This window comes from Eleutherodactylus coqui, chromosome 5 (genome assembly GCF_035609145.1).
Source record: "Eleutherodactylus coqui strain aEleCoq1 chromosome 5, aEleCoq1.hap1, whole genome shotgun sequence".
NCBI lineage: Eukaryota > Metazoa > Chordata > Amphibia > Anura > Eleutherodactylidae > Eleutherodactylus > Eleutherodactylus coqui.
This window is the reverse complement of record NC_089841.1, coordinates 9,500,970-9,516,504: the sequence shown is the minus strand read 5'-3', so window position 1 is coordinate 9,516,504 and position 15,535 is coordinate 9,500,970. Positions and strand designations below refer to the sequence as shown.

The 15,535-nt window shown below is 43.5% G+C and overlaps 1 protein-coding gene across 4 annotated transcripts in view; it reads left to right on the top strand.

Moving 5' to 3' along the window:
• CNTFR (ciliary neurotrophic factor receptor) overlaps positions 1–15,535 on the top strand; it is a 471,005-nt gene that overhangs the window by 399,540 nt on the left and 55,930 nt on the right. For all 4 annotated transcript variants that reach the window (XM_066602302.1, XM_066602300.1, XM_066602298.1 and 1 more), the window contains one exon: positions 4,594–4,757. In XM_066602302.1, coding sequence (XP_066458399.1) covers positions 4,594–4,757 — 164 coding nt within the window. The remainder of the gene's footprint in view (positions 1–4,593; positions 4,758–15,535) is intronic.

Genomic DNA, 15,535 nt, shown 5'->3' with positions numbered 1-15,535 from the left:
TATTATAGTAGTAATATTCTTGTACATTGGAGGTAGTATTATAGTAGTTAAATTCTTGTACATAGCAGGCAGTATTATAGTACTTATATTCTTGTACATAGGGAGCAGTATTATAGTAGTTTTATTCTTGTACATAGTAGGCAGTATTATATTAGTTATATTCTTGTAGAAAGGGCAGTATTATAGTAGTTATATTCTTCTACATAGGGGGCAGTATTATAGTAGTTTTATTCTTGTACATAGTAGGCAGTATTATATTAGTTATATTCTTGTAGAAAGGGCAGTATTATAGTAGCTATATTCTTCTACATAGGGGGCAGTATTATAGTAGTTATATTCTTGTACATAGAAGGCAGTATTATAGTAGTTATATTCTTGTACATAGGGGGGCAGCATTATAGTAGTTATATCCTTGTACATAGGAGGCAGTATTATAGTAGTTATATTCTTGTATATTCGGGCAGTATTATAGTAGTTATATTCTTGTACATAGCTGGCAGTATTATAGTATTTATATTCTTGTACATAGGGGGCAGTATTACAGTAGTTATATTCTTGTACATAGGGAGCAGTATTATAGTAGTTATATTCTTGTACATAGGAGCAGTATTATAGTAGTTATATTCTTGTACATGGGGGGCAGTATTATAGTAGTTATATTCTTGTACATACGAGACAGTATTATAGTAGTTATATTCTTGTACATACAAGACAGTATTATAGTAGTTATATTCTTGCACATAGGAGCAGTATTATAGTAGTTATATTCTTGTACATAGGGGGCAGTATTATAGTAGTTATATTCTTGTACATAGGAGGCAGTATTATAGTAGTTATATTCTTGTACATGGGAGCAGTATTATAGTAGTTATATTCTTGTACATAGGGGGCAGTATTATAGTAGTTATATTCTTGTACATGGGGGCAGTATTATAGTAGTTTTATTCTTGTACATAGGTGCAGTATTATAGTAGTTATATTCTTGTACATAGGGGCAGTATTATAGTAGTTATATTCTTGTACATAGGGGTCAGTATTATAGTAGTTATATTCTTGCACATAGGGGCAGTATTATAGTAGTTATATTCTTGTACATAGGGGGCAGTATTATACTAGTTATATTCTTGTATATAGGGGGCAGTATTATAATATTTATATTCTTGTGTATAGGGGGCTGTATTATAGTAGTTATATTCTTGTACATAGGGGGCTGTATTATAGTAGTTATATTCTTGTACATAGGGGGCAGTATTATAGTAGTAATATTCTTGTACATTGGAGGTAGTATTATAGTAGTTAAATTCTTGTACATAGCAGGCAGTATTATAGTACTTATATTCTTGTACATAGGGAGCAGTATTATAGTAGTTTTATTCTTGTACATAGTAGGCAGTATTATATTAGTTATATTCTTGTAGAAAGGGCAGTATTATAGTAGTTATATTCTTCTACATAGGGGGCAGTATTATAGTAGTTTTATTCTTGTACATAGTAGGCAGTATTATATTAGTTATATTCTTGTAGAAAGGGCAGTATTATAGTAGCTATATTCTTCTACATAGGGGGCAGTATTATAGTAGTTATATTCTTGTACATAGAAGGCAGTATTATAGTAGTTATATTCTTGTACATAGGGGGGCAGCATTATAGTAGTTATATCCTTGTACATAGGAGGCAGTATTATAGTAGTTATATTCTTGTATATTCGGGCAGTATTATAGTAGTTATATTCTTGTACATAGCTGGCAGTATTATAGTATTTATATTCTTGTACATAGGGGGCAGTATTACAGTAGTTATATTCTTGTACATAGGGAGCAGTATTATAGTAGTTATATTCTTGTACATAGGAGCAGTATTATAGTAGTTATATTCTTGTACATGGGGGGCAGTATTATAGTAGTTATATTCTTGTACATACGAGACAGTATTATAGTAGTTATATTCTTGTACATACAAGACAGTATTATAGTAGTTATATTCTTGCACATAGGAGCAGTATTATAGTAGTTATATTCTTGTACATAGGGGGCAGTATTATAGTAGTTATATTCTTGTACATAGGAGGCAGTATTATAGTAGTTATATTCTTGTACATGGGAGCAGTATTATAGTAGTTATATTCTTGTACATAGGGGGCAGTATTATAGTAGTTATATTCTTATACATAGGGGGCAGTATTATAGTCGTTATATTCTTGTACAAAGGAGGCAGTATTATAGTAGTTATATTCTTGTACATAGGGGGCAGTATTATAGTAGTTATTTTCTTGTACATAGGAGCAGTATTATAGTAGTTATATTCTTGTGCTTTGGGGGGCAGTATTATAGTAGTTATATTCCTGTACATAGGGGGCAGTATTATAGTAGTCATATTCTTGTACATAGGGGGCAGTATTATAGTAGTTTTATTCTTGTACATAGAGGGCAGTATTATAGTAGGTATATTCTTGTACATAGGGGGCAGTATTATAGTAGTTATATTCTTGTACATGGGGGCAGTATTATAGTAGTTATATTCTTGTACATAAGGGGCAGTATTATATTAGTTATATTCTTGTACATAGGGGGCAGTATTATAGTAATTATATTCTTGTACATAGGGGGCAGTATTATACTAGTTATATTCTTGTACATAGGAGGCAGTATTATAGTAATTATATTCTTGTACATAGGAGGCAGTATTATAGTAGTTATATTCTTGTACATAGGGGGCAGTATTATAGTAGTTATATTCTTGTACATGGGGGCAGTATTATAGTAGTTATATTCTTGTACATAAGGGGCAGTATTATATTAGTTATATTCTTGTACATAGGGGGCAGTATTATAGTAATTATATTCTTGTACATAGGGGGCAGTATTATACTAGTTATATTCTTGTACATAGGAGGCAGTATTATAGTAGTTATATTCTTGTACATAGGGGGCAGTATTATAGTAGTTATATTCTTGTACATAGGGATCAGTATTATAGTAGTTATATTCTTGTACATAGGAGGCAGTATTATAGTAGTTATATCCTTGTACATAGGAGGCAGTATTATAGTAATTATATTCTTGTACATAGGGGGCAGTATTATAGTAGTTATATTCTTGTACATAGGAGGCAGTATTATAGTAATTATATTCTTGTACATAGAGAGCAGTATTATAGTAGTTATATTCTTGCACATAGGGGGCAGTATTATAGTAGTTATATACTTGTACATAGGGGGCAGTATTATAGTAGTTATATTCTTGTACATAGAGGGCAGTATTATAGTAGTTATATTCTTGTACATAGGAGGCAGTATTATAGTAGTTATATTCTTGTACATAGGGGAGCAGTATTATAGTAGTTATAGTCCTGTACATAGGAGGCAGTATTATAGTAGTTATATTCTTGTACATAGGAGGCAGTATTATAGTAGTTATATTCTTGTACATAGGGGGCAGTATTATAGTAGTTATATCCTTGTACATAGGAGGCAGTATTATAGTAGTTATATCCTTGTACATAGGAGGCAGTATTATAGTAATTATATTCTTGTACATAGGGGGCAGTATTATAGTAGTTATATTCTTGTACATAGGAGGCAGTATTATAGTAATTATATTCTTGTACATAGAGAGCAGTATTATGGTAGTTATATTCTTGTACATAGGGGAGCAGTATTATAGTAGTTATAGTCCTGTACATAGGTGCAGTAATATAGTTGTTATACTATTGTATAGGAGACAGAAGGTATAATTTCTTCACTATTGATATAAATCTCTTCCTTTTAGTAATGTTCATCTTGTGGAAGAGACCTGCTGAGTTTGAAGCATCTCTGAAATATTCTCTTCAGCGGCTTCTGAGAACGGCTTATATGGAGGTTCGGTTGTAACCAGACCCATGAACATGGCGTCAGTGCTTCCTCCGTTGGGGGCACATATTTTTAGTATGCTTTGTTTGTACATCTGCTCATGGCTGTGTTTGTTGGCGTCACAACTTTATATCTGCACTTTATGTGGTGCGCCTGGGATACGGTCGGCTGCAGTCATGACTAAGTTGTAAAACTATAGCGGAAATATTTATCGTCTGTTGCGGACTCCGTCTCTGACCCATCACAGGATGCCGTGAGAGGGACGCAATTTCCCAAATTCCAAAAATACAGTTTAATGATTCTGTCTAGTTCTGGATATTCCCAGAAGGTATTTTACAGATGGCTTCCTTTGGGGGCAGCAGTGAACCCTGCCGTCTTGATTCTTCTGGCACGTTCCTCCGAGGCCTTGGTGACCTTTATGGAATTGAATGGAGATTTCTTGTAGTAGAGGTCTGACCCGCGACCTACGCGGGACTCTTAGGTGGTCTCTCCTACTATACAGGGGCTATGGGAGTGATAGACAGAGCGCAGGGCGGTAGTGGGGAGACTACCGGAAGCTTATTAGCAGTTGGGTGACCAGAGCCGTGCGGTCCATCACTTACAGGGGAAGAGCAGCTCTGGGGCACTAACTGCAGTACTACCAGAGGTTGGGCTGTGATCAGGCACATTCAGGCCCCCGGGAGGCCTCTGTTTTGGGGTAAAGAACAGATTTATCATATTGTATTTCTTTTTTTCATTATCTACAGTGAAACCTGATCCCCCCGAAAATGTTCTTGCAAAGCCCATCCATAAAAACCCCCGGCGGTTGGAAGTCACCTGGCAGACCCCGTCCACCTGGCCGGACCCCGAATCATTTCCACTCAAATTCTTCCTGCGATATCGACCTTTAATTCTAGACCAATGGCAGCATGTAAGTACAAAGTCCTGTTCATCTACCTATCTTGTTTCATCATAGGCAGGATCACACTGAGCGGTGACACCTGTATATTGAGACCACAGGAAACACCCTTCACAATGGGTGATTGGCACAGCTTACCTCCTCCCCCTCCTCTGTAATTCATAGAGCATGACCACAAGCCTCTTCCATAAAAGTGTATAGGTGATGTAATTCCTCACCTCTTTCTCCCTGCACAGGTCACAAAGCATGACCACAACACTTTCCAATAGAAGTGCATAGGTGATGGTTACAGCTCACCTCCTCCCCACACAGGTCACAAGCCCCTCACATAGAAGTCTACCTCTATACGTGAGCTGTGTGATGCATTGTGGTTGATGTAGTGTTTATACCATGCGCCGTCCTTCTCGTGCCATGTCTGATCAGCGTCCATGATGGGAGGATGTCTAACACACAGTTGGTAACTCTCTAATCCTGTTTTATGGCGTCGGTTCCGGTCGCTGCTGCGTCGCCGTACCGCTGATTGTGTCCGTAGATGAGAAATGCTTCTGCTATTAACGATTGATACATTGTAAGCCGCCAGTGCTGCCCCCCTCATGTAAATGCTGCCGTCCGCGCTACATTAAGGCTCCACGCTGCGTGAAGAGCGACGCTTGACATAAGTAACCGGTGCGAGCAGTGTCGCCGTATAACACGCCGCCAGCGAAGCGATCAGGAAAATCCATTAAGGGCGCGTTAGAGCAGGCGAGTTTCACGCGTGAGTTCTGTCCGATGCCGATATGGATGGAGCTTGTGCATGAGAAGAAGCCGCTGATCTCTATCTGGTTATTAACGAGCAGCCGGAGGTCCCAGACAAGAAAAAGCGCTGAACGCCCTTTTTTGAGCTTTTCCTAGGTTCGAGCAAACGTTCCCTTCTGCCGCACCTAGGGCCCATAGTCTGCTTATTAGGGGAATGCACTCTGTAGAACTACAAGTCAAAGCATTTCCATAAGTGGTGTGACTTTGGGGCCCCTTCACCATCATTATACATGCTGTAGTGTTGGAGCGCCCCCTGTGGTTTCTATACAGTGTTTGCGGGAAGCTGGCCCAATATGGCGTATTTCGGTGCGAGGCTGTATGTATTCACGCACGCAGTTCTGATTGGAAACCGAAAAAATAACTGATTTTTCACGCATTTTTCCAGTTTTCCGTGGGATTTCCATCTGTTTTGCATCCATTTTTCACATGTAGAAGAAAATTGGTTTTCCACTTTCTGACTTTCTTAATTTTTTACAATCGCCATAGTTACATGCATAAAAATCGCTTTTGTTTTTTCAATGCAACCTTTGACCTTAATCGGCGGTTCTTGGAGGACGGCAGGGCTTCAATTTCTGGGCCATTTTTGGTCCAATTTTTTTTTTAGTCTGGAAATCACGTAAAAATGGGCGTTGTGAGCGCATTGAGTGATCCACAAGCCCCCTGCAGGCCTCCGTCACGCCACGTACATAAGCGTATTCGTACCGTGTGATGCGCACAGCACGATCCCCTGGATTTGTAGTGCCGTATTCAGACGGACGTTTTTCACTCATTTGAAAAAAATCGCATCATGTTTTATTTTGGTTCACAATTGCGCACGAAAGTCCGTTTTTCTGAAGGCAGGAGGAATCGCGGGGCCCTCCTGAAAGACGGAGTGAGTTTGCGCACAAAAAAGGCAAAAAGACCCAAATATGCAGCAGATGAGCCCATTTTTGGTGCATGAACCAAACTACATCCGCCCGTGTGAAGGAGCCCTCATGGAGGGGTTCCTGGCTGACCTTAGATTACGTTGGGCACGTCCGGTTGGCATCACATGACATAACACATGGCGTCACTGGTTGGCGCCTGAAGGTCAGGACCCGCCGAGCGGTTGTCGGTGCTGACGGAGATGACTTGTGGCGGTGTTTTCCTGGCAGATAGCGCAGGGCACATCTGGACATCTCTGTGATATCCGGCTCTCCAGCCCTGGCACGGTGCCCTGGCACACTCTCTAATTACCAGGCTGCTCCAGGACCTGACACAAAGCTCCTGCACTTAATTCAAGCAATGTCAATTAGGACGAGGCAGAGCGGAGGAAGCGAGGGGATGAGGGCGCAGCTTACGGAAATTAATATGCAGTATTCATGGGCTGCGATCGATGGCAGATGCATTACCCCTGCGTTATCTGAATCAGCAGCTGCGGGAGAGGACGAGGCGCCCGTGACCGACAGCGAAGGACAGAGTCCCCAGCAGGCCGAGCAGACGCCTCGTCCTCCATACACCTCAACACGCTGACGCAACGGTTGCCCATTTCAGTCTGTGGTGAATGATCCTCCGCATGCCATAAATCGCATCAATACCCGTTGGCATCACAGAACGGAGCGCCGGTTATCATCGCTCTGTTTCGTTTTCTCCCAATGACCCTTTTGCTTCCCACTTCTAAAAAGGGGCGTGGCCAGACGTTACAGTGTTACTACACAGGTATTTACTTGGCACCAGATTTTTGGGAGATCGTCTGGATCTGCCTGAAAGAAAAGTTACATTTAGGAAGTGCTCTAAGATTGGCGCATCCTCTTCTGCCGCTGTCTCCTCTCACAAATACCCTTCACCTCCGTGGAGCGTGTGACGGGGACCTAATTGGTGACATTGTTGGCGTATTGTGTGATGTGTCCAGGCATAAGATGGCAGCCTGAACACATAGTTAACATATCTATGAAGTAGGCTTGGTTCTGGCATTAATTGTATGTAATAAGCTTGGTTCTGGTATCAAATATACGTGGTAAGCTTGGTTCTGTTATTGAATCTATGTAGAAAGCTTGGTTATGGTATGGTATCTGCGTAGTAAGCTTGTTTCTGTAGTATCTATGTACTGAGCTGGATTCTGCTATTGTAGATATGTAGTGAGCTTGGTTCTGGTGCCATATCTTTGTAGTAAGCTCGGTTCTGGTATTGTATATATGCAGGAAGCTCAGTTCCGGTATCATATCTGTGTGATAAGCTTGGTTCTGATCTTCTGTTACAATGTCTATGTAGTAAGCTCTGTTCTGCTTTTATATATTTGCAGTAAACTTTGTTCTGGTATCGTATCTATGCAGTAAACATTGAAATGCTGCAGTTTTCATGCAATTTCACAAAACACACCATCTTGACACAGTTTTGCTCTTACTGTCTCAATAAACCCTTAATGGATCGCTCACCTGTGATGGAACAGCTCTCAGCTCCCTAACTGCTCCGCTCTATAGCTGCTGACGAATGGAGGCTGGGCAATGATTCATCACGGTGATCTGAGTGGTCAGACAATATGGCAGTTCTTGGGAACTCCTCATACAGGAACTTCCTAACAAATGACACTTCACTAATGATGTCACCCCCACCCCCCTAACAGAGATGCCACTCATTATGTCTTTTTGTCAGTTATGCCAGAAATGGGCTTCACCTCCAATCATCAGGGGTGGGGCTCCACCATTGAAACCGCCCATGAGCAGCTAGTTTTTCTAAAAAACCACCCCTGCGCCCCCATGTTGAATATTGAGCTAATATCTGGGGTCCCCAGCACCATGAGAGCTTCCTCATATAAGATAACTATAGACCGCAAGAAAGCAAGAACGGAAATCAGTGAAGAGAACAACAAAAATCACAGCAAGAAAAGAAGCATAAACATATAGAAAACAGCGACAAGCGATAGATAACTATAATTATGGGAGGAGCTCCCTCTAGTGGCAGAATGGGGAACAGCAGTGGCTTCTTTTTAAGTTGAGGCGTCCTCGCAGGTTGCTCACCTTGCACACAATTGTAGAGTCCCTTCATGACCGCTGGGTCATTTGGTGGGACTTCACATGATTCTTTCCAGCTACACATAAGGGATTCAGTGTTGCAAGCCTCGGCATCTCCCTAAAACACTGTCCTCAAAGCTACTGGTGGCTTCTTATGTGAAGGCCTGGGGGTGCAGGCTTGCTCTGCACCTGTCATCATTATGCCCCCTAGTGACCCTTTCAGGTACAAGCAGGATGTAGATCTGGGAGGACAGTGTGTGGTTGTTGCACTGCCCTCTATGGACTAGACTGTGAACTGCAGGGAGAACATTACGACCCATTCAGTTTGGGCCACGAGGGGCATCAGTGCATGGCACAGGCAGAGGATTTGAGGGATGCCACCCAGCTCGTCATTCTTCTGATGTTTGTTCCGCTTGGCCCTTCATTCTCTCAGCTTTGCTTTGTACGGCTGCCAGCGGCCGCCCTCCCAGCTGGATCGGGTCTTCTAGTAATGAGAAATCAATGTCTTGGGCCATTAGTACTGAGAGTCAAAGAAAGCAGCGGGAGGAGGGGAGGGGGCCGGGGTCCCATGAAGCGGCTCCTCAGCTGCCCTCACTGAAAGTCAGCTTATGAAAACCCCATTGATGACTCATCTCTTCAGCCTTTGATGCAGGTGGACGCTGCCAACAGCCATGGCTGCCATCACCCTCCTCCCCAGTCAGGGTCCAGGGCCATGGTACAGACTGGATCCCAGAAACGGAGCGCAGTGCGGCCATCGCTGCAGACGCTCAATGCCTTTAGATTACTGCATGCAAGTCAAGTGTCCACTAAGGGTTAATTGTTCTTATTCTTACCTCCTCGGCCTCAGGCCAGAATGTGTGTATGTATGTATGTATATATATATGTGTGTAGTTATGTCTACCGCCATAGAGTGTGTTCAGTACATCTTCTGTCCCGCTGCCTTCTCCTGCTTCGATACATTGTATCAGTCTGCAGTTTGGATGTTTTCCATAGAGAGGCTTTTCCTCACTGGATACAATTGTAACAACCCCTTAGCAGAAAGCAGGACCAGATCGGGAAGCATATGACATGGTGACCATTTGTTGTCAGCAAGCAGAGATCCTATAATTGATGAAGAATTGAAAGACAGTAGAGCTGATTTATTGTCTTTCAACATGTCTAACAAAGGGGTGGGGAATGGGGTGTGGCCTAAATCATTCAAATGGCACCAAAAATTCAGGCACAATTTTCGGCATGCAACAAAGGAGATCGAAAGTTAGACCCGACAGTGTGGATACGCCCGAGTTACCGCCCAGCAGAGTCACTGACATAAGTCTGGCGCATTTACAGAGTGTCCGCCAAAGTTTGCGCTAACTATTAGATGGACTTAGTAAGCCCGCCCTCGTGTCTGTTAAAAAGGTGATATGATAATTGTCACATGTTTTATAATGCATCTCCGGATCCCTGTATGGATCAGCACAGCACTGACAATGCTACCTACACTGAATGGTATCTTTATTAGAGCTCCGCCCCTTTTTAAAACCCCTCCTTCCTTTATTAGACGCCCCGACCCTTTCACCATTGGCGCTGTATGGTAATTATCCCCGGAGTGCGGCATAAAATCACATGACAAGCTTTCCGTGGATCAGTTTCAGTGTGAATCCACATTAGATGGGAAAATCCAGCGATCGGAGCGACTTCCAACGAGGCCGGTCATCAGTGCTGGACTAGCCGGGGGCTCACTGCCAACCACGGGGGGCTTCTTATATAACTTAGGCCACCTGCAGATGGGCAGGTCAGATCCGGCTGCGAGGATTCTCGCCACGGGACCCGACCTGAGCGCCTGCAGAGAGCAGCGCGTACTCACCCGCGCCTGCCGCTCCGGCTGTTTGATGTGCCAGAGCATACGAGCCCCGCAGAGAAATAGAACATGCTGCGGTTTGTTTGCTGTTAGAGATTTCGCGCGGACAAACAGCAGCCATCTGCTTAGGATTGCGTTTGCTAGGGCAATCCTATGGCAGCTTCCAAGGGCGGAAATTCCGCGTGAAATCCCGCCGCGGAACTTCCGCCCGTCTGCAGGCGGCCTTAGTGGACAATATACCAAAATTGAGGAAAAACATCCAGCGAAAGGGGCTCCTGCGGACGGAAACAACTCCTCACTGAAAGGGGTCGGAGGAGGATGTCAGGAATCGTTCTGACCAACAGGCTGCACAGTCAGCTGAATACAACGCTGGAGCTCCAACTAACGTGTGCGAACGCACAACTCGCCGTTCCTCCGCACGGACATAGGGGGTCACTTACTTTCCTCCTGTACTGTGGATGATGGGAGGTACAGCTGTGTGTTATTAGTTACATTACATAGGGGGTCACTTACTTTCCTTCTGCACTGTGGGGGATGGGTGGTACAGCTGTGTGTTATTAGTTACATTTCATAGGGGGTCACTTACTTTCTTCCTGTACTGTGGGGGATGGGCGGTACAGCTGTGTGTTATTAGTTACATTACATAGGGGGTCACTTACTTTCCTTCTGCACTGTGGATGATGGGCGGTACAGCTGGGTGTTATTAGTTACATTACATAGGGGGTCACTTACTTTCCTCCTGTACTGTGGGGGATGGGCGGTACAGCTATGTGTTATTAGTTACATTACATAGTGGGTCACTTACTTTCCTCCTGTACTGTGGATGATGGGCGGTACAGCTGTGTGTTATTAGTTACATTACATAGGGGGTCACTTACTTTCCTCCTGTACTGTGGATGATGGGCGGTACAGCTGTGTGTTATTAGTTACATTACATAGGGGGTCACTTACTTTCCTCCTGTACTGTGGATGATGGGCGGTACAGCTGTGTGTTATTAGTTACATTACATAGGGGGTCACTTACTTTCCTCCTGTACTGTGGGGGATGGGCGGTACAGCTGTGTGTTATTAGTTACATTACATAGGGGGTCACTTACTTTCCTCCTGTACTGTGGATGATGGGCGGTACAGCTGTGTGTTATTAGTTACATTACATAGGGGGTCACTTACTTTCCTCCTGTACTGTGGATGATGGGCGGTACAGCTGTGTGTTATTAGTTACATTACATAGGGGGTCACTTACTTTCCTCCTGTACTGTGGATGATGGGCGGTACAGCTGTGTGTTATTAGTTACATTACATAGGGGGTCACTTACTTTCCCCCTGTACTGTGGATGATGGGTTGTACAGCTGTGTGTTATTAGTTACATTACATAGGGGGTCACTTACTTTCCTCCTGCACTGTGGATGATGGGCGGTACAGCTGTGTGTTATTAGTTACATTACATAGGGGGTCACTTACTTTCCTCCTGTACTGTGGATGATGGGCGGTACAGCTGTGTGTTATTAGTTACATTACATTGGGGGTCACTTACTTTCCTCCTGTACTGTGGATGATGGGAGGTACAGCTGTGTGTTATTAGTTACATTACATAGGGGGTCACTTACTTTCCTCCTGCACTGTGGATGATGGGAGGTACAGCTGTGTGTTATTAGTTACATTACATAGGGGGTCACTTACTTTCCTCCTGTACTGTGGATGATGGGCGGTACAGCTGTGTGTTATTAGTTACATTACATAGGGGGTCACTTACTTTCCCCCTGTACTGTGGATGATGGGCGGTACAGCTGTGTGTTATTAGTTACATTACATAGGGGGTCACTTACTTTCCTCCTGTACTGTGGATGATGGGCGGTACAGCTGTGTGTTATTAGTTACATTACATAGGGGGTCACTTACTTTCCCCCTGTACTGTGGATGATGGGCAGTACAGCTGTGTGTTATCAGTTACATTACATAGGGGGTCACTTACTTTCCCCCTGTACTGTGGATGATGGACGGTACAGCTGTGTGTTATTAGTTACATTACATAGGGGGTCACTTACTTTCCTCCTTCACTATGGATGATGGGCGGTACAGCTGTGTGTTATTAGTTACATTACATAGGGGGTCACTTACTTTCCTCCTGTACTGTGGATGATGGGCGGTACAGCTGTGTGTTATTGGTTACATTACATAGGGGGTCACTTACTTTCCTCCTGTACTGTGGATGATGGGCGGTACAGCTGTGTGTTATTAGTTACATTACATAGGGGGTCACTTACTTTCCTCCTTCACTATGGATGATGGGCGGTACAGCTGTGTGTTATTAGTTACATTACATAGGGGGTCACTTACTTTCCTCCTGTACTGTGGATGATGGGCGGTACAGCTGTGTGTTATTAGTTACATTACATAGGGGGTCACTTACTTTCCTCCTGTACTGTAGATGATGGGCGGTACAGCTGTGTGTTATTAGTTACATTACATAGGGGGTCACTTACTTTCCTCCTGTACTGTGGATGATGGGCGGTACAGCTGTGTGTTATTAGTTACATTACATAGAGGGTCACTTACTTTCCTCCTGTACTGTAGATGATGGGCGGTACAGCTGTGTGTTATTAGTTATATTACATAGGGGGTCACTTACTTTCCTCCTGTACTGTGGATGATGGGAGGTACAGCTGTGTGTTATTAGTTATATTACATAAGGGGTCACTTACTTTCCTCCTTCACTATGGATGATGGGCGGTACAGCTGTGTGTTATTAGTTACATTACATAGGGGGTCACTTACTTTCCTCCTGCACTGTGGATAATGGGTGGTACAGCTGTGTGTTATTAGTTATATTACATAGGGGGTCACTTACTTTCCTCCTGTACTGGGATGATGGGAGGTACAGCTGTGTGTTATTAGTTATATTACATAAGGGGTCACTTACTTTCCTCCTTCACTATGGATGATGGGCGGTACAGCTGTGTGTTATTAGTTACATTACATAGGGGGTCACTTACTTTCCTCCTGCACTGTGGATAATGGGCGGTACAGCTGTGTGTTATTAGTTACATTACATAGGGGGTCACTTACTTTCCTCCTTCACTATGGATGATGGGCGGTACAGCTGTGTGTTATTAGTTACATTACATAGGGGGTCACTTACTTTCCTCCTGTACTGTGGATGATGGGCGGTACAGCTGTGTGTTATTAGTTACATTACATAGGGGGTCACTTACTTTCCTCCTGTACTGTAGATGATGGGCGGTACAGCTGTGTGTTATTAGTTACATTACATAGGGGGTCACTTACTTTCCTCCTGTACTGTGGATGATGGGCGGTACAGCTGTGTGTTATTAGTTACATTACATAGAGGGTCACTTACTTTCCTCCTGTACTGTAGATGATGGGCGGTACAGCTGTGTGTTATTAGTTATATTACATAGGGGGTCACTTACTTTCCTCCTGTACTGTGGATGATGGGAGGTACAGCTGTGTGTTATTAGTTATATTACATAAGGGGTCACTTACTTTCCTCCTTCACTATGGATGATGGGCGGTACAGCTGTGTGTTATTAGTTACATTACATAGGGGGTCACTTACTTTCCTCCTGCACTGTGGATAATGGGAGGTACAGCTGTGTGTTATTAGTTACATTACATAGGGGGTCACTTACTTTCCTCCTGTACTGTGGATGATGGGCGGTACAGCTGTGTGTTATTAGTTACATTACATAGGGGGTCACTTACTTTCCTCCTGCACTGTGGATGATGGGCGGTACAGCTGTGTGTTATTAGTTACATTACATAGGGGGTCACTTACTTTCCTCCTGTACTGTGGATGACGGGCGGTACAGCTGTGTGTTATTAGTTATATTACATAGGGGGTCACTTACTTTCCTCCTGTACTGTGGATGATGGGCGGTACAGCTGTGTGTTATTAGTTACATTACATAGGCGGTCACTTACTTTCCTCCTGCACTGTGGATGATGGGCGGTACAGCTGTGTGTTATTAGTTACATTACATAGGGGGTCACTTACTTTCCTCCTGTACTGTGGATGATGGGCGGTACAGCTGTGTGTTATTAGTTACATTACATGGGGGGTCACTTACTTTCCTCCTGTACTGTGGATGATGGGTGGTACAGCTGTGTGTTATCAGTTACATTACATAGGGGGTCACTTACTTTCCTCCTGTACTGTGGATGATGGGCGGTACAGCTGTGTTATTAGTTACATTACACAGGGGGTCACTTACTTTCCTCCTGTACTGTGGATGATGGGAGGTACAGCTGTGTGTTATTAGTTACATTACATAGGGGGTCACTTACTTTCCTCCTGCACTGTGGATGATGGGTGGTACAGCTGTGTGTTATTAGTTACATTACATAGGGGGTCACTTACTTTCCCCTTGTACTGTGGATGATGGGCGGTACAGCTGTGTGTTATTAGTTACATTACATAGGGGGTCACTTACTTTCCTCCTGCACTGTGGATGATGGGCGGTACAGCTGTGTGTTATTAGTTACATTACACAGGGGGTCACTTACTTTCCTCCTGTACTGTGGATGATGGGCGGTACAGCTGTGTGTTATTAGTTACATTACATAGGGGGTCACTTACTTTCCTCCTATACTGTGGATGATGGGTGGTACAGCTGTGTGTTATTAGTTACATTACATAGAGGGGTCACTTACTTTCCCCCCTGTACTGTGGATGATGGGCGGTACAGCTGTGTGTTATTAGTTATATTACATAGGGGGTCACTTACTTTCCTCCTGTACTGTGGATGATGGGCGGTACAGCTGTGTGTTATTAGTTACATTACATAGGGGGTCACTTACTTTCCTCCTGCACTGTGGATGATGGGCGGTACAGCTGTGTGTTATTAGTTATATTACATAGGGGGTCACTTACTTTCCCCCTGTACTGTGGATGATGGGCGGTACAGCTGTGTGTTATTAGTTACATTACATAGGGGGTCACTTACTTTCCCCCTGTACTGTGGATGATGGGCGGTACAGCTGTGTGTTATTAGTTACATTACATAGGGGGTCACTTACTTTCCTCCTGTACTGTGGATGATGGGCGGTACAGCTGTGTGTTATTAGTTACATTACATAGGGGGTCACTTACTTTCCCCCTGTACTGTGGATGATGGGCAGTACAGCTGTGTGTTATCAGTTACATTACATAGGGGGTCACTTACTT